This window comes from Vigna angularis, chromosome 2 (genome assembly GCF_016808095.1).
Source record: "Vigna angularis cultivar LongXiaoDou No.4 chromosome 2, ASM1680809v1, whole genome shotgun sequence".
Taxonomy (NCBI): Eukaryota; Viridiplantae; Streptophyta; class Magnoliopsida; order Fabales; family Fabaceae; genus Vigna; species Vigna angularis.
This window is the reverse complement of record NC_068971.1, coordinates 28,517,658-28,537,794: the sequence shown is the minus strand read 5'-3', so window position 1 is coordinate 28,537,794 and position 20,137 is coordinate 28,517,658. Positions and strand designations below refer to the sequence as shown.

At 34.9% G+C, this 20,137-nt stretch overlaps 2 protein-coding genes across 2 annotated transcripts; both read left to right on the top strand.

Annotated features, from left to right (window-relative positions):
• Window positions 1-377: 377 nt before the first annotated feature.
• On the top strand, window positions 378-3,262 carry LOC108327923 (ras-related protein RABA4d). Its single transcript, XM_017561658.2, has 2 exons — window positions 378-840; window positions 2,627-3,262. The coding sequence occupies exons 1-2, from the start codon at window positions 614-616 to the stop codon at window positions 3,066-3,068; spliced, it is 669 nt and encodes a 222-aa protein (XP_017417147.1). The 5' UTR covers window positions 378-613; the 3' UTR covers window positions 3,069-3,262.
• Window positions 3,263-4,703: 1,441 nt separating this feature from the next.
• LOC128195563 (uncharacterized) lies at window positions 4,704-5,595 on the top strand. The gene is made up of 2 exons (XM_052873545.1): window positions 4,704-5,110; window positions 5,189-5,595. The coding sequence occupies exons 1-2, from the start codon at window positions 4,865-4,867 to the stop codon at window positions 5,564-5,566; spliced, it is 624 nt and encodes a 207-aa protein (XP_052729505.1). The 5' UTR covers window positions 4,704-4,864; the 3' UTR covers window positions 5,567-5,595.
• The last annotated feature ends 14,542 nt before the right edge of the window (window positions 5,596-20,137 follow it).

The window sequence follows — 20,137 nt, the reverse complement described above, 5'->3', positions numbered from 1 at the left end:
TTACTATTATTATAATTATTATATCTCCCAAATAAATTTTCCTTCCATGAACCCGTCAATGTACAATATTATTCTCACCACGAAGGGCATAAGATATTTAACTAATTAATTAATAATGAACACGTACGACATATTTATTAACATAATTAATGTATAGAAAATTTTAAATGTTACATCAAAGTGACAAGAGTATAGAATATTATTATTTTAAGTTTTTAATATATTAAAGGAGATAATATATATATATATATATATATATATATATATATATATTTACAAGTATACCTTATTATTAATAATAGGCATACTTCAATTTTAATTATCACAATATATGATAATGAAAAAGAAATATTCCGTGTAGCGCAAGAAAAATCAAATACAAGGAGGAAGAATTTGCCTTCATTTTCTTTCTCCGATTGCATCACGTCACGCCCTCCCAGTTCTCACGTTCAAGTATCCGTGATCTTCCAGTATTTTTTTGATTACTTATTGAAATTCAATTTCTTGATTGCTTACAATTTCTTAATCAAACAAATGGTGACGAGTGACGATCCAATTGTATAGCGGTTAATTAGAGAATTTGATGCATGTGGGTTAGGGAATTGTTTTTAGGATGTCGAATTTGTACGGGGATTACAGCCAAAAGATTGATTACGTGTTCAAGGTGGTGTTGATTGGGGACTCCGCAGTTGGCAAAACTCAACTTCTTGCACGCTTTTCAAGGAACGAATTCAGCCTCGATTCCAAGGCAACCATTGGGGTTGAGTTTCAGACTAAAACACTCATCATTGATAACAAGACCGTCAAATCTCAGATTTGGGATACCGCTGGCCAAGAAAGGTATGCATTTAACTTTTGCCAACAAAGCTTATTTACCCATTTTTTATTTTTTGATGGAATGGTTGGATTGGATCAATTCATAATTCAGAAAGCATATTAGGAATCAAATTATTTCCTAGGTTATGATCATGGATATCGTATGATACAGGAATAATCTCTAGATAGAAGAAATATTAATTCAACTTAGCATACGGTTAAGTTCAATTTAATGATATTTGTTGGATAAGGAAAACTGGTAAGTATTATCATTCAAGAGTCTTCAGCATGTCAATTCAGTCTTCTGAAAACTCCACTAAAAGGGCCTAGCTGTACAGTTATTTCTGTGGAAAAGTTTATAGAGAAAGGTGATTTTTGGCTTAACGTATACTGGAACTTAACCTCTGCTAGTGCGCTTGTGTAGCAATGGCGTATACATTTGAAATTAGTTGTACTAACTTTTTGATGTGAGTTTGTTTGCATTTTTATCGTCACTGCTAGAAGTACCATTTCTAGTCGATCATAGTGGATATTGTTCAACATAATGAATATTTCTTGAATGGTTTATACAATATTTTCAATCATCTTTCCATCCTCAATCTTACCGATTAACAGATGAGCCCCATTCATGTTATTAGTATAACAATAGATGAAAGAATCATACCATAAAAGCCCGTTACTGCTACTGAGAACCAGTACAGAGCCCTTCAATGGAATCCATACTTCGATATCAAATATGAAAAACTCGAGAGAAGCACCGCACAAAAGTTAGACATTATAATTAGAAAGTCCAAGACCTTATAATCCTCACACTAAAATCTAATATAATTGATACGGGATTCAAGACCATACCTTGCAAGTGTACTGTAACACCCACACTATAATGCATTAAATAAGATTACCATGCACATATACTTCCAATGGTGACTCAATTTCTACACTTTGCGTACTAGGCGGCAATACTGTGAAAATTTTGATCTAATCAAATTAGTTTTGAGCTTTCTACCTAGAAAACTAATATAACTGAAATTAAATTTGGTTATTTAATGCAAAGAACGAATGATTGCGGCTACCTGAATCTCATGTTTTATATCAAATTTTTTTTACCTATAAAGAAAACTTTACTTGGTATCTTGTGAGCAAATTTTAGGATAAAATGTACATGTTAAGCTGTTTTCGAAAGAAGAAAGGAATCACTAGCTTTATTTGTTGTATTGTACTTCCTTCTTGAATAGATTAATAACATTATTAGGTGGATCCTGCATAGATGAAATAGGTATTGATTTTTATCTCATATGGTAACTCTTCCCACTAGGTTTTGTTGACAGTACATTTTCTGTGTCATGGAACTGTTCGTAAATATTCTCCCTTACCTATGGAGATCAAATTTATGTGATAAACAAATATTATAACTGAAAAATACCAAAAGGAATGAGTTTACTGGTTGCATCACAAAAATATTCCACTACATCGTAACACATTTCAAGTTTTTTCTTAACAAATAAGAGAAAACTTTCTTCATTTCAAGAACACCCCTCAATTCTTAGGGTAGTAACCCCTATTAGGTGCGTCTTCACGCATTCGCCACATGTTGAAACACAGCTCGACTTCTACCGACTTGCAAGTGATCCCTTGCCTCTTTGGTTTGGCTTGCTTACATATATTGTCTTTACGTCTTCCTTAAATTCCACCTGAATGATTGAGTTTCTTCTTTCATTGAATCCATCTGCAATAATAGACTTCACAAATTTGAAGCTTTGGTTTGGTATTTAGTTTAGCCTGTGAAAATTGATCTCTTTTTCTCATACAGGTACAGGGCAGTTACAAGTGCATACTATCGAGGTGCTGTAGGGGCAATGTTAGTTTATGACATGACTAAGCGTCAATCGTTTGACCACATGGTAAGGTGGTTGGAAGAGTTGCGAGGTCATGCTGACCAAAGTATTGTCGTCATGCTAATTGGAAACAAAAGTGATTTGGCAAGCCTTAGAGCAGTGCCAATGGAAGATGCAGAGGAGTTTGCACAAAGAGAGAATTTATTCTTTATGGAGACATCAGCACTTGAGTCCACTAATGTTGAAACTTGCTTTTTGACCATTCTAACTGAGATATATCGGATTCATGCCAAGAAATCACTCTCTGCGAATGATGATGATAATGGGGGTTCAGGGCTTCTTAAGGGAAGCAGAATAATTGTTCCCAACCAAGAAATTGATAATGGTGGAAAAAAAGGTTGTTGTTTTTCCTCCTAGCTTTTGTGTATTTTAGCTCTTCTTGATTGTTAGATCTTCTTGGGAATCGTATTGCTGACTTACGTTTTGCCTATTTACCTCATGGGTGTTTGTAGAGAGTAATTACTTTTCTTGATGATTATCCCCTTAGTCACCAGCCATGTTTAGGCTATGTGTATTTAAATTTGTGAATACAATCATACAAATTCTCCCTTCGACAAGGTGATCATGGTTATCGAAAACGCGAGTTAACTCGTTAACTCGACCGAGTTTACGAGTTCAGACAATGCTTTCGAGTTAACTCGTAAGCAAACTCGTTTTTAGAGTAGGATCGGTAGACTCGGTTGTTGACTCGCTAAACTCGCCTAAAATCGCGATTTTGGTTCCGATTTTGCGAGTTTGGAAAAAAAATTTGAAAACGCAAAACGGCTATGTTTTTAGGACGCATCAGATTAGGATTTATAAAAGATTCACTCACTGTTCATCTTCTTTCTCGCACTCTCGCATTCTATCTCGTTCGATCTCGCCTTTCGTCGCTTTCTCGTCCATCAGGTTCGCAGTCCGCCGCGTCGTTGATCTCGACTTTCGAACTCAGCCTCCGTCGCGCCGTCGATCTCAACGTTCGACCTTGCCTCTGTCGCACCTTCGTTCTCATCGTTCTGTAAGTGCAAACCCTCTATCACGTTCGACCTTGCCTCCCTCACATATATTTTAAACACTTTCTGGCACTCACAGGCACTACAACATGATTTTTTTTATTGATTTTAAGTTGAGTTGATGTCACGGGCCAACAACATATTTTTTAAACATTTTTATGGCACTGCAATACTTTGGGTTCACGTCACGGACACTGCAACTTGTAATATTTTATTGATTTTAAGTAAAGTTGAGTTCACGGGCACTGCAACATGATTTTTTTTATTGATTTTAAGTTGAGTTGATGTCACGGGCCAACAACATATTTTTTAAACATTTTTATGGCACTGCAATACTTTGGGTTCACGTCACGGGCACTGCAACTTGTAATATTTTATTGATTTTAAGTAAAGTTGAGTTCACGGGCACTGCAACTTATAATATTTTATTGATTTTAAGTAAAGTTGATGTTACGGGCACTGTACTACAGCAAATATTTTTTTAATAATTTTATGTGGGGTTCATTGGTATGCAAGAGCAACACGTATTTTAAATATTGTTTTGTTTTCCAACTGCAACATAATAGTATGTTATGGGCACTGCACCATTTTACAACATCATTCCTTTTATTTTTTTCAAAAATAAAGTGTTGCATACTGCATTGCTAAAAAACCGTGCTGCCACAATATTTTTAAACTTTTGGACATTTTATTTTTTATATTTGTAGTGAAAAAGATTACCTCACTATGTCGGGAAACACATCAAATTCAGGAGAAGTTAATCCAAGTGTATCTTCATCAGTTAGTAGAAGTAGAAGTAAAAATGCTCCAGGAAACCGATCTGATATTGGATAGAAACATGGATTTGATGTTAATGGTAATGGAAGAAAAGTGAAATGCAACTATTGCTCAAAGATTGTAAGTGGAGGCATATTTAGATTTAAGCATCATCTTGCTGGAACTAGAGAAGATGTGTTAAATTACTTATGTGTTAGATTATTTCTGATATAGCATGATTGATGTAGTTATGAAGAGGTTTGGAGAATAATTGATGCTCGATGGGATAATCAACTTCATAGGCCTTTGCATGCAGCTGCCTATTTTCTAAACCCTCATTTCCACTATAAACCTAACTTTAGATCTGATGATGGTGGAGAGGTGAAAGAAGGATTGTATTTTTGCATGAGAAGATTGATACCAGATATGGCAGAAAGAAGAAAAATTAATTTACAAATTGTTGAATTTCATAATGCTAGAGGCCTGTTTGGAATGGAAGATGCAAAAGAGTGTAGGAAAGAGTTAAATCCTGGGGAATGGTGGGACATGTTTGGTGATGGAACTCCAGAGTTGAAGAGATTTGCTATTCGAATTCTAAGCTTGACTTGTAGTTCTTCTGGATGTGAGCGTAATTGGAGTTCATTTGAAATGGTAATTTAAATTATTTTTAATTTATAAATTCCTTTATTATGTTTATATCTTCACTAAAAATATTATCTTTCATTTTAGGTTCATACAAAGAGAAGGAATCGTTTACATCAAAAAAAGATGAATGATTTAGTTTATGTGATGTATAACTCCAAGCTGAAAAGTAGACAGATTCGAAAAACTATAGCTCTTCCATTTGATGACATAGAATCAGATGATGAATGGATAGCTGAAGAGACAGATGATGTTGTTGAGATTGATCAAGTTGAAGGTGAAAATGATAGTGAAAATGTTCACTTAGATGGAGCAACAACAGATCCTGTTTTAGATGCTCTTGATCTTGATAACATAACATTTGAGAACAATGAGGATGCACAAGCACAACATTCATTAGAGGAAGAGTTAGATGATGATGATGATGGAGATGATGATGCCATTATTAGAGGATTAGAGGATTAGGCATAGAGACTTTGACATTTCAATTTATATTTTACATTATATCTTTATGAACAATATTTCTATGAACTTATGTATTTCAATTTATATAATTTTGTTATCTTATTTGAATTAGAACGTTATTTATATTTTTTTCATACAAAGTAAACTGTTACGAGTTTACGAGTCGAGTTTACTGGACTCTCACGAGTTTACGTAAACTCTCGAGTTTGACAACCTTGAAGGTGATGGATGATGAATAGAAGTTACAATTTTAAAAGGGCTTTAATTAGGACATTTATTAAAATAGAAATAAGTGAATCCAGTGAAAACACCATAGGCTTGTTTTATAGACAAAGTAACATCCCAAGCTTGTTTCCAACATCTCTTATCAGGCAAACAATCTAGATGAATGATTACAAGTAGTTTGAGCCACAATTGCATCTCTAGCAGCTTTAACTTCTATACTACCCCTCTTCCGATTAACAACAAATCAAAAACCTCACAAGTTAATTGGTTATGAAAGTGATCTAGAATATGCAACAATTCCACCAATGGTCTTTCCAACCATATGTCACTCCAAAATCTGATTTTGATGGCATCGGCTAGCTACCAATTCATATGATCATGCACTTCATTTATACTACATTCAATACTAGACTCGACAAAAGAAAGGACACAGGAAACATAACCACCATGCCTACTAAAGACCCTAGCATAAAGCATATCAGCCTAAGATATATCCTCAACAAGCATGCCTCTTCCAAGTTTAAGCGTGATAGTTTTTTTTAAACTAGAGGGAAACCTAATCCCCAGTCCATCAGAGGATCCAAACTGACATGCCTGTATCCATGAAACTGTTGCAAACTTATTGATAAAACTGTCGCCTGACTAAAAGACGTTCTCGTCCACCCATTCTCAGTTTTAGCAAACTGGTTGGCCAATTGTAAACACGAAAATTGTGTAATAACATAGCGTATTTCCTTTCCACTTTTGAAATTTTTGTTGTACACTATCAACAATTGATTGCAAATATCATTTCCTTGGCCTATCATGAAACAAAGGAACCCCTAAGTACTTAAAAGCAAGATAACCTACTGAAAACCAAGTATGAATGAACACCTATGCCTCTTAGTTGTTGACCAATAATGGACATAAAATTTTGATTTATGAACATTCATAGCTGTTCTTACTGGGATTCATGAAATCATAGATAAACTCTAGAATTGGGGTGTTTGAATAGAGTTTAAAACTATTTACAATGAAGTGTTAGATGTTGTTTGCAAGGGTTAGACAATCTACATACAGTGTTAAATACTCAAGGATTTTTATAAAGCGTTAAGAAAGCCTTTAAAAAGATAACAAAGAAGAAGACTTGTTTTTATACTAATTCACTCCAAATTGAGCTATGTCAAGTTCTCCTTTAAGCACTCTTAGGGGCTCCACTAATATTTTAAAATATTACAACGAATTTAACCATTATTGGTTTGTAACGAGTATAACCACTCTTGGTCCAACTAGCTATATCATTTAACTCTCCTAAATTAAACAAATAAGGAATTTAAATCACTTCTGATTCTACAAAAGTAGCAAAGTGTTTTTATGAAAACAAGTATAGATAATGACTTTCTTAGAGGGGATATTTTTGCAATACAAAAGATATTTGAAAACTTGTAACAAAGATTTTCTTTTCAAAGAAAGCTTAGACAACGCAAGTGAAAAATACTTTTGATGGTGTATATGTAATAATGATTCTTGATTCTTTATTCTTGTTGTCTTCTCTTCATGTGATCCTCTTTATGTATGTCCTTTTTGAAAAAGTTCCATTACTTAGAGCATTGACTTTCACGTAGGTGTATAGCCTTTAGGTATAAGGTCAGATGTTATGTTGCATTACTAGAGGAGATTGTGCTACTTATACGAATATGTCAAATAAAAGGCATTGAGGAAACATTCCCAGAATGTCTTCTTATATCTTAATGTTCTTTTGAACCAATGCAGAACTTTTGAATAAAGCTTTGTCCTTTATGATCTGTACAGATGAAGAGAGACTAAACTATCCAATAACTCATGTTTTGAAGTTTAACAAACAACGTTCAACGAAGTATTGATCATAATATATAATGTGTAATGTTGACATATAAGGATAATATTAGATGAAACATGTGTCTATAAGATATAACAATATATCTAGAGTATCAAACAAGATAAATGTTTATAGAGAGTATAATGCTTGAAGTAATTTCTATCCAAATGAAAGCAGCGTCTAACACAATGGAAATATAATCTACCTAAACATTGAAGCTTAAATGTCAATGCACAACTGTGGTAAGCAACTAAGCGTTTGATAGAACGAGTTATCAATGATATAAGTATAACATGCTAAACGCTATCAAAGAATATATAACTATCTGATATGTCAAACATGTCTAAGACATAAGATATATAAGATGCCAAACGCTATAGAACCTCCAACAGAGTATCTAATCGCCATAGCGCTTTAACAAAAGTTATAGCATATGAAAAGAAGCTCTATTAATCATGTTTAAACGATGTACTTGAAACAATAAGTGTAACATACCAAATGCTCTATCTTCAAACAAGAGCTTAAGAGATGACATCATCTAACTGTAACATACCAAATGCTTTATCTTCAAACAATAAGTGATGACATGTGACAAAATATTTTAAACACACAACGTGTTTAATGATCACTAATGTTTAAAACAATTAATGTGTGACGAAAAAGTGTCTCTTTTTTGCATGCTTTGTTCTTGTTGAGAGATAAAAAGACATTCTTAGAATGTTTCCTCAAAGCTTTAACATTGAAAGGCCGTATATGAAAGAAAGCCTTGATAAAGCACTGTCACCCTACAACATAGACCTAAGTCTTACCAGCTACCTAAAAAGGCTATGAAGTCTATCCAGAAGTCAAATCATGTCCAACAACCATTTGTCAATAAGGCTATATAAAGAAGAGATCCACAGTGTGGAGAACTTGTTGAAGTTTAAGAAGGTGAAAATAGAAGAGAGAAAAGGAAAGCAGAAGAGAACATGCACAAGAAAAATCATTGAACACTAGCTCTACTCTACCTCAAATCTTATATCGTTTATTGCTCTTCGACCTAAGAGAAAGAACTTCATAAGTTCATAGATTGTATTGTATTGTATTGATCCTCTCTTTGAGAGTCACTCAAATCTATATTTGTAATCAAACAATGATTGTGGTTGTATTAAAACACTTGTATTGAGCTAAATGTACTGGTCAAGATTGACTAGGGGAACCAAGAGTGGTTGATAATACTCAGTGCATACTAAGAGTGGTTATAATACTTGGAAACCAAGAGTGGGTAAACTTAGACTGGTTAGGATTTACTAGGGAAACTAGGAGTGATTTATAATACTCGGATACCAAGAGTGGTCAGAATACTTGGATACTATGAGTGGTTATAATATTTGGGAACTAGGAGTGGTTAGAATACTTGGTGTATACCAAGAGTGGTTTGTACTCATTTGAATCTTGGATAAAGATTAGTGAAACCTCTTAAGATTTCTTAAGTGAGATTGGAAGTATCTTAGAATTAAGTGAACTAATATAAAAATACTTGTGTTATTGCTTTCCTTATTTGAAACGTTTTCCTAAATATACTTTATTAAGAACACATGTTTAACAACTATTGCGAACCGTCTAACCCCTGCAATAGCTATTAACGAAAAATATTTTGAAACACTATTTAAACTTCCCTTTTCTAGTGTTGTCCTGTGACTTCATTTAGGATTTGTTAACACATGTAATACATTTAATGTGTTATCCTAGACGTTTCCTTTTTAATAGACGTTATTTCATTAAACACTATTGTTAAACTTCAAAACAAGGATTACTAGATGATTTTGTCTTAACAATCTCCCCCTTTTTTATGTTTAACAAATACTTACGCAAACACGAAATAGGTATCAGATAAGGAATAAAAGATAAGATAAATACTTATCAAAGAATTATATGAATTCTATCATGCTAGTTTTTTAGCCAATATATTATAGCATGAACATATAGAATTGATCAAAGCAACTATTGGATATTGATCAGAGCAAATTCTAGAAAGAAAAAAAAAACTGTCATACTAGTCGTTTATCTAGTTTTTTGATATATCAAAGCATAAGAGCAACTTTATCATGTCAATCAATTAACTATCCTTTTATATGTTCAGAATATCAGAGCGTATATAAGAGCATTTATTCATACATAACATTTATCTAGTTGTTTATGTAAGAGTTTATGATATACATGTAGTTTTCATCGGAGCGTGTATAATGTATGAGAGCATATAAATTCAATATGATAAATTTCATATAATTTATCAAAGTATATGAGGAATAAATAATATGAATATGTATGAATGATAGATGACTTCCCATAAGTCATAAATCATTGTTTGCAGTATATGTAAACAAATGAATTAATGTATCAGAGTAAAATAAATAACTAGTCATCAGAGCGAAAACAAATAGTAGTGCATAAATGCATTGTATACGAGTTATCAAAGTAGAAGGAAGATAAGTATCAAAGCAAAATCAAACTTAATAACCATTAGAGTATTAAAGCGTAGCAAAAAATATCAGAGCATGTATGAATTATATGAAATTGATGTACATGAACATGGTATTAGAGAAAGTAAAAAAAACAAATTTTCTTCCTAGAATGATGTCTTTGAAAATAATATCCCCCTAGAGACAAGTATTTGCCCCCCTTAAACAATTTTTCTCCCTTTGTTTTCAAAAAGATTTCCTCCCCATAAACAAAATGTTTCAGCATAAATTCCTGCCCCTTATTTGATAAAAATCAAAAGGGTTTGGAAACAAAATCATTTCCCAATTGGAGGTGATGGTGGTGGTGGTGGTAGGGTTGGGTCAGGTCTTGGTGTAAAGAGTTGGTTAGCTAAGGCATTAAGGTTGGTGATGATGGTGGTAAGTTTGGCATCCTATTCTCCTTATTGGCTTGAAACATCACGACTTTCCTTGTTGAAGTGCATTGTTGTCAACATTGAGGATATGCATTTGGTCAAGGATGGAGGAGGTGGATGTGACATTGGATAACATTAGGGAGTTTTCGGGAGGGATCATGGTGAGGGGTTGTGGTTATTGGGTGGTAAAGGTTGTTGTGATGGTAGGTTGAGGTGTTGGAATGGTAGGTTGAGGTGTTGGGCTAGGTGGTTTTTCGTTTGAAACAACCATTATGTCATCCATTGGCATGATTACTTCCTCATTAGAAGCATATTCAATGATTACAAGAGTCGTTGGATGAACATAGTTTTCGTGATGAACTGCCTCCCTAAGCGCAAGCATAACAACATTGAGAACCAAGAGATGAGAAGCTTCAGGAGATTGATTTTTTCATCATTCATCTTTCTTCGCTTTTCCTTCCTTTCTTTATGGTTATTTTCTACAAAGTTATACAGTGTGTGATTGTAATGTTGGGTCTATCAAGGAGGAGGTTCCTTGTGGGTTAAACAAACACCAATAACATCTGAGCCAACTATATAAGGGATCGACACCACTCTTTACCCAAAACCTTAAGGCAATGGGTTAATGGGTCTTTCACCTTTATATACTGCTCTACTTTCTCATTTCTATCCAATGTGGGACTTTGACTCATACTTGGATTCCCAACAGTCTCCCCCTCAAGGGTGAGTCCCTTCCACATAGGTACACTCCCCCTCTAGTGGAAGCATTCCCAACCAATCACAACCACAATTAACCATTTCCAACCGTCATTCATCTTAACGGAACTCGCTTACCTGAATACCCTTTTGTCAGGAAGACTTTCAGTATAGGGATCATTATACTCGTCTGAGCCGGTCACCAAGACAAACCATCGGTTCTGATACCACTGTTGGGTCTATCGAGGAGGAGGTTACCCTATGGGTTACACAAACAACAATAACATCTAAGCCAACTATATAAGGGATCGACACCACTCTTTACCCAAAACCTTAAGGCAATGGGTTAATGGGTCTTTCACCTTTATATACTACTCTACTTTCTCCTTTCTATCCAATGTGGGACTTTGACTCACACTTGGATTCCCAACATGTAATTATGGCATAGCTAGCTACAGTCACTTGTGGACATTTTTCTTTATGTTGTCTTAAATGTTCTATAGTGGACCTTTGTCCTTGTACTTATTTTCTCGTGACGTTTGTCTTAAGGTGACCTTGTGATAACAGTTTAAAATACCGTTATCTATGATGTGATTTTGATACTAAATGCACCCCTTTTGACTTAGAAACTTGCTTTAACTCATGTTTTTGCTTTAGTTTTGTGAGTAAGAGAGTTGAGGTTGAATTTGATGATTTTATGATTAATTCCCTTTGTTTTGATAGAAAATGAGTTAATACAAGAAGCAGAGATGAAGTGCTAAGGAGTTAGAGCTCAGAAAGGCTTGGAAAAGCACCTTAAGGAAGGACAGTACGAAGCTTAGGCGTCCTGCAGAGAAACTCCGGCGCAGAAAATTGACGTTCGCCGCCCGGGCGCCCTCATAGGCCGCTCGGGCGTCGGACCACGAAGCCTGGGCGTCCAAACTGGAGGCTCAAGCCCTACGGAAATCGACGTCCACCGCTCGGGCGCCCTAAATGGGGCGCCTGAGCGTCGTGTTTCGCGGGTCAGGCCCAGTTCTTGCTCTGTTTCGACCCTTTTGGACCGGGCCCTGTTTATACTCTTTTCCGACTCTATTTAAAGGACCCAGACGCTCTAGGTTTTGCATCTTTGGCTGGAGCAACACAACAACACACTCTTCTACACTCTAAAGGCGGATTTGGAGGCGGGAGCTTCCTCTTCTACTCTTAGGGTTTCACTATCTCATGCTTTTCCATTATTCATCTAGTTTCTCCATGTCTATGGGGAACTAAACTCTATTTGTTGTTGGGGGATGATGTAACCTTGTGAACTCTCATGTATTTGAATTGATTCTTAATTTATATGCTTTTTCATTATTTATTAAGGAATTCATATGTTTCAATGGTTGCTCTATTTAACTTATTTAGTAGCATGATTTATGAATTGCATGAGTGTCGGGAGGTTCCTTACAATTCAGGTTCTTGTTGAATTCTCCCAAGGGTAATATTTCTCAGGGATGAGGGTACGAGTACTTGGTCGTCTTAAGCTCTTAATCTTCAGACTTAATTTTCTAGGAACACTAGGAATTGCACGAACTAGGAATTAAGGTAGGCTTATTGCGCCGAGGGATCGAGTTCTAAGTAATTTAGTGAGTGGCGTTAATATTAATGTAAAAAGAAGAATTCTTATATACATGAGAGTAAACTTGGTGAAATAAAACCCTAACAACATATTCATCTCATATTAAACAACATCCGTTCATCTTTGTGTTACTCTACTATTGATCAATTTGCATTCATATTTAATTTTATGTCTTTGCATTTGAAACCAACAATCTCATTTTATTTAAGTCTTAATTAATTGAGTTATCACACAACTGTTTAGTGCCGAGAGTCCTCTGGGATACGATACTTGGTCTTACCATTTTATATTACTTGTGCGATTTGGTACACTTGTCCATCCAACAAGTTTTTGGCGCCGTTGTCGGGGATTAAAAATATTGTTAACACCTTGCTAATCACTTTTCCATTAAGTTCTTCTAGCTTGTAGAATTTATTCTTGAGGGAGTTTGTAATGCGATATGTTTTCTCCCAGTTGGGTGCAAGTTTTCTTTTTGCTTAAAGTTTCAAGCGTAGTTCGACTTTCTCTAAGCTAGGTCTACCTTTTACATCGTTCTTTCTTAAATACAAGTATTGTAATGTCGAGTTCTTATTTGTTCATGTACTCAGGTATTGAAATGCCAAGTTACTCTTGTACTCGGATACTTGAACACCAAATTGCTCTTGTACTCGATCATTGGAATGTTGAGTTTCTCTTGTACTTGAACATTGGACCGACGATTTTCTCTTGTACTCGACCATTGGAACATCGAGTTTACTATTGTATTCAAACACTAGAACACCAAGTTTACTCTTGTACTCAATCACTATAACGCTGAGTTGTTCTTTTAGTCGAGCATTGTAAGGTCTAGTTGTTCTTCTACTTAAGCACTAGAACATTGAGGTGTTCTTGTACTCGAGCACTACATAACTGAGTTGTTCTTGTATTCACTGAATTCTTCCTGTACTTAGGTATTACAATGCAAGTTTTCTCTTACTCTTGTACTCGGGTGTGTGAAACATAAAACTACTCATGTACTTGATCACCGAAATGTTGAGATGTTGTACACGGGCATTGTAACACTAGGCTCTTGTACTAAGACACTAGAACCCTAAGTTGAGGTACTGGGATATCAAGTTCCTTCTTAGTCTATTAGGATTGTGCACCCGTTAGTTAGCAAAGGTGACAGTGATAACCCTTGGATTATTCTACTCTTGGTTATGAACTATGGTTGGCGCAACCTCATATGGTAGTCGGGCTGAGTGTTAGGTGTTGGTCACATTTGTTAGATACCCAAGGTGTGAGGTTGTGAACTGTTCCTCAATTGTTAAGGTTATGTTCATGGCGACTACTCTGTTTGGAGGGTGCATTCTTGAAATCACTAGCATTAGGCTTTGCTCTTGTAGGGTCATGAGACCCAACCACCCTTTCATGTTAGTAAGGTGGAGTGTGATCTCTCTTTGACCTCTAAGACTCTTCCTATAATCCACTCTACTGATCCAAATTTTTTGGTCATCAAGATTATTCCTGGCCTTTATGGTTGCGGGAGTGATTAAGTTGTTCCTGACATTTAGGCTATTGTGCTCCTTTTGGAGTGGTTTGTGCAAGATTCTAATATGCAGACGAAGTTCAGCTATTTCTTCTTGGCTTGTTCCTGTTCAAAGGGATATTTCCTTTTCTATTTTGTCAATCTTCTTGATCTTTTACTCAAGCGTTGCATTTTCATGCAACTCTATTTTGTTTTTGCTTCTCTTATGCAGGCTAATTCCCAAAATTCGTGAATGAGATTCAAATTAGCACAAAGGTTTTTTTTTGTTGTGCTATTCATTGAAGTGTTGTCTTGTCGGGTTCTAGTAGTGAGTTACTCCCTTTTCTTGTGAGGGTGATTTTGATGTTTTTTAGGGGTAAATTTTAAAGGTTTGTTAAGTAAACTCCCAAGAAAGAGAAGTGAATCATAATGGACAAACTTATGAACTTGTCTTTCTTAAATAGAGTTTTTCTCACATCCTTTTGTATAATTTTCCTTGTAGAAATTCATGCTTTTGATTTCATGAAACATTCATCATTAGTAAAGACACTAACGTTGTGTCAAAGAATATCATTTATACTCTTGGATTTCTTCTTGTTCCTTATACATATCGATCTATCAATATGCTCATGCATTGAAGGTTTATTGGTTGTCGTGGTTGAGACCAAGTTGTAAATTATCATCATTGTGAGTTCATCAAAGCTTCATCTTCCAGTTGGAGTATTAGGCTCTCAAGATCCGAGCTTTATTTTGATTTTATACCTTTGAGATAGTCCTTGATGAATTTTCATATGAGCTTATGTGCTGTTCTTAACGCTTTTGATATAGTTTTTGGATGACTTTTCATTCGAGATTATTGTTATCAGATTGTTGAAATTTAGGTTGAATCACTTTTCCTATCTTTTGTTACCACTGACTTCTGATTTTCGGTACTAAATTTCTTAATTTTGCTATATTTGTGTTACGATCTAAGTAACTCGAATGTCTCTTTAAAACCTTATCTAGCCAAGTCCATTTTTTTCATTATTTTTTTCTTTTTTGACTTTCTTCGCCAAAATTATGTATAAGTAGACATGAGAAACCTTCTTTGGCCATTTTAAGTGGTCTTGATAGCTGAAAACATGAACGTTTGCTTTCCCTTTGAAAAACTTCATTGCTTCAGGACATATTTCTCGTCATGCTATTAATTGTGCTTTGGATAAGGTCTTAAGACGGGTTGAGTTTGGGTTCCCTACCTTTGCAAACCTATAGAACTTGTCAATTATGTCAAATTATTAGAGGTATTTAAATAATTTCTGAATTTTTTTTATTTTAAATTAAAATTAAATTAAAAAATAAAAATTATTAAAATATCCATGTTTTAATAAGAATTTTTTTTATTATGAATAAGAATTTTTTTTGTGAAGTAAAATTTGATAGATTTTAGGGAATTACATAAATTAGCAAACCTATATATATATATATATATAATTTATTGCAAAAGAAACATTTTAATGTGGTTAGTTTTTCTATTATTCATTATTATTGGCAAAATATTCCTTGATATAATGTTCATTTTTTATTTATTTATTTATTATTCATTATTATTGGCAATTGTTTAGACCAAGTTTCTCACTAGGACTATCTTATGCTCTATAAATAGAACATTTTTTACATTTTTAAATATACAACATTTTTTCTCATTCTCTTTCCTCTTAGTTTCGTCTCTATTCGTGATAGTCATCTGAACAATAATCACTTTAATACTGATTCGTATTTATTGTCATAAAAAATCTTTTATCCCAGGGATTGTGCAGTGTTGCTAAATTGTTTTGGGAACAAATGATATTCATCTTAACCCTCCACAATACAACCGTTGTCTTCTAGTAAATTTGGAAGAGCTTTGCATTCTATGCAAAATTAAAGGAATAAAAATGAAATATTTTAATAGTGATAAAGAAAAACAATTTATCCAAATTGGATGAATAAAAATATATTTACCTCTTTAATAATCTTTCAAAAAATTATGTTACTCAATTAAATTCATATGTTAAATGAATTTAAAACCAACATTACAATCTTGATACAAAAATTTGACAAACATTTTTGCGTCAACCCTTCCATCTAATCCAACTCTGATAGCCACTTTGGAACATTGATAAATAGATACGATGGTGCAACAACTTCTTTACTTTGCAGTATAACGATGGATTTATGGCATGTCTCCCAGTATCTTCAGCAGCTATTCATACAGCTTTTCTGAGAAGTACATATTAGGGGCAATATGTTTTCAACATAACTACAAATGCTTTAACCTTGTAAATCAAAGATCACGTTATAGAGCTAGGTGCGGGAATCCCATTTATGTTAGTTCAAAATATTAAACTTTTAATCACGTGAAAGTACTGAAAAATTAAATCAACGATGAGACAAAAAGAAAAAAAGATGATCACATCTTCTATGGCCTTCTAAACGTCTATGATGTTGGAGCTTGCACATTATGAAGGTATTTGTTTATTTGTTGCAAACTAGTTTCCTGCAGGTGTTATAACCGCACTATCCTGGGGAGGTTTCACCATCGTAACTTCCTTTGCAGAAATTCCACCAACTGAGTCAGTGTTACCATTATTGCTTGAACCTGTAGCCTCACCCAACTACAATGTGACAGAAGGAATCTGACCTTTTGTTCTCCCATAATGATTTTTACTCGTCTCAAAATATGCCATGGAATCTGAGACTCGAGTCTTTGTCAAATTTTGAGATGTTGCTTGATGACTTGATCCTCCCATGAATGCTGGTGCTTGTATTTGATCAGCCACAGAACCTGACAGTGGTGCTGTTGGTAGTACTTGGACATTGGATAGCACAGTCACAAGGAGATGAGCCAGAATGTTCCGTGGATCACCAATGCCCGGCGCGACACCTACACCTTATTGGACTGCAAAATTATTTACATTTGACAAAGCATTAATACCAGGAGAGTGAAGCGATTTGATCCCTACTTCTCCATTCAAAGATTGGTAGCCATGGACACGCTTGAAATTTGACAGGTGCTTTTTCCCTATCAAGTGACTATTGTAGACAACTTGGGAATCACATTTAACATTGCACAACTCGCATATGATAGATGTAACCGACTTATGCTTAGGCTTTGGAGGTTCCACCAGTTTTTTGGACCCATCATCACTCCTCATAAATTTACCTCCTCTACCAACACTCAATGTACGCTTGAATCCACCTCCTTGCATGAAGGAATTTTCTCTAGATTCTTCTTGAGGCTCTTCAATTTGAACTTCGGAAACCCCTTCTACATTACTCTGAAGCTCAGTTTCATCTTTGTGCTTATCAATTATAGCTTCAGAACCAACATTTTCTGATGGTAATCCTTTTATCTAATATTTTTGAGATTTTTCATGTTCGATTGTTAAATTCGATTCAGAAGTAGATATATTTCCACTCTGTTGTCCATTTAGAGCTTTGAGCCTTTGTAGATCTTCATGTACAATCATGTTCATCCTATGCCGCTTTCCATTTTTGTGCTGCTCCAACATCTTGGGAGTATTGCACTTGGCTTTACAGATTTCACACCATAACTTACGTTGTGGTGCTTGCAACGGTGCAGATGGAACTTGTGCCAAATTTGGTAATGATGAGTGCCCAGAGACTGTTGATGGTTGCATCACTGAAGTGGCTCCATCAGTAGGTGGTACCTCTGCTACATTAGCAATCGTGGCTTGAGAAGAATTAGATGAGATCTGCCTACCATGACCCCTTCCACGTCCCCTACCATGATGGTGATTGAATCGGTCACGATCATAGCCTCTAAATGGTTTGCGACCCCTGCGACCTTGAGATAGCACATTCTGCACATAAGCATTCAAATATTAACTCTAATATGCCTAGAAGATCCAAATCTCAGCTACAAATGATTAATGCAGGGATGAGGTGGGAGAATTAAAAAAAATGTGCATATATAAGTGGCACCATAATCATAAAGGAAGGTAGTTTGAAAGTGAGAGACAGAATGACAGAAATAAAAGAACGTTTAACATAAGAACTCAGTAATTCATCTAAATTTGCAAATAATACGTTAAATATAAACATCATATTGAAATTAACAGGGACGCATTACAAAAACTTATAGCACTACCATTAATATTTGATTAAGGAAAGCAAATCATGACAAGTCAAGGAAACTTTTGGACAGAAAGAGACTACATTCAAGGCAGTCTTAACATTTATGCTTATCTTCTTAGCTTATAAAATTTTTAACGTGAAACATTAACAATGTTTATTGAAATTCCGTCAACTTCATTGAAAATGAAATGCCCCCACTGCATGCTCTACATGAATCCCGAATTGCATGATAAAAAGGAAAAACAACTTTACAGTTTGATCATGCATTCACTTCTGTTTGTCGCTAGCAAAATTAAAAGAAGTAGACCCAACATGGATCCAGAATTCAGTAATGTTCCTATGTTCCTACAATTCACCTAGTCTATTTAATCTCCTAATAAATAAGTATATTTTTCAAGGAAAATATAGAAATAACAAACAAATATTCATGCAAAGAAGCACCCTGATTTTGAAAATAAGATAGCGTTCAATGTTGCCAAAAGAATACTTGCATACTCATGATTCTTAGAGTATGGGAAACAACAAGTTGACACACACGGCACATTGGGAAATGCATAGGCCGTAGTGGGATCATGCAGTTGCTCATGAAATTGGCAGATTGTGCACGATATTGATCCTTTGAGCAGCTAGGGTACGAGCTAAAAGAGCTTGACAAGAGATAAAAATGAACTCGTAAAGATGACTGTTTCCCCCTAGGGTTTCCATTCGCAAATCAAAACAAAACCAAACAAGTCTGCACAACTCTTTTATCATTAATGACACTCTCATCACCACTGTTGTTGTTGGCCATTGCAACACTGATGTTGTTGTCACTGACATTAACTTCGCTATGTCGACCATTGAGCACTCACCACCACTGTCGCAACCGGAATCGCGACGGGACGACGATCCGAAAAATAAGAAACGCGTTTTTGAAAAAGAGATTTTGGAGTCGCCACCATAGTTTATTCTGAAAAAACTACGGAAAAATCATAAAATGTAAAGCATGGTCTGCGAAAATGAGATTCTTGGTTCGGGAGTCGGTTACGCGTAGGGAAGGTATTAGCACCCTACAACGCTTGTCTGAAGGCAGTACCTTTAATTAAACGTGCAAAGTCGATGTGGTTTTCAAAATGATTATTATTCTCCGAATATAAGATTACAAGACGATGCAAAGAAAAATATATTTTTTACTTTTTAGGAAGCCCGACAAGGATTGACCTTGCTCCTACGTATTCTCATGTGAGAAATCAGGGGTACGTAGTTCTTTTAGAAAACTGTTTGAAATTTTGTTTAGGAAATTGTTTGAGAATTTGTTATGGATAAATTTGGATTTTTGGGAGAGTGAACCTGACAAGGGCTAGCCTTGCTCCTACATATCTCCATTTTTTATGGAGAATCAAGGATCACGTAGTTCTGGCTAGAAAGATTGTTTGTTGTTTGAAAGTGTTGATTTTTTGGTTTTTGAAGATTTTATATTTTTTGGTATTTTTTGATGTAATATTTAGATTTTTGTGTAATGAGCACTAGGCTGATGCGTACGATCGCACGAGTGCCCACACGGCTTTTTCCTTATTTTTTTTGCGTAATGAGCACTAGGCTGATGCGTACGATCGCACGAGTACTCATACGGCTTTTTTTGTTTATTTTATATTTTGGGTAATGAATACTAGGCTGATGCGTACGATCGCACGAGTATTCATACTGATATTTATATTATTACATGTTTTTTAAAGTTTCATATTTTTTATTAAGAAGGA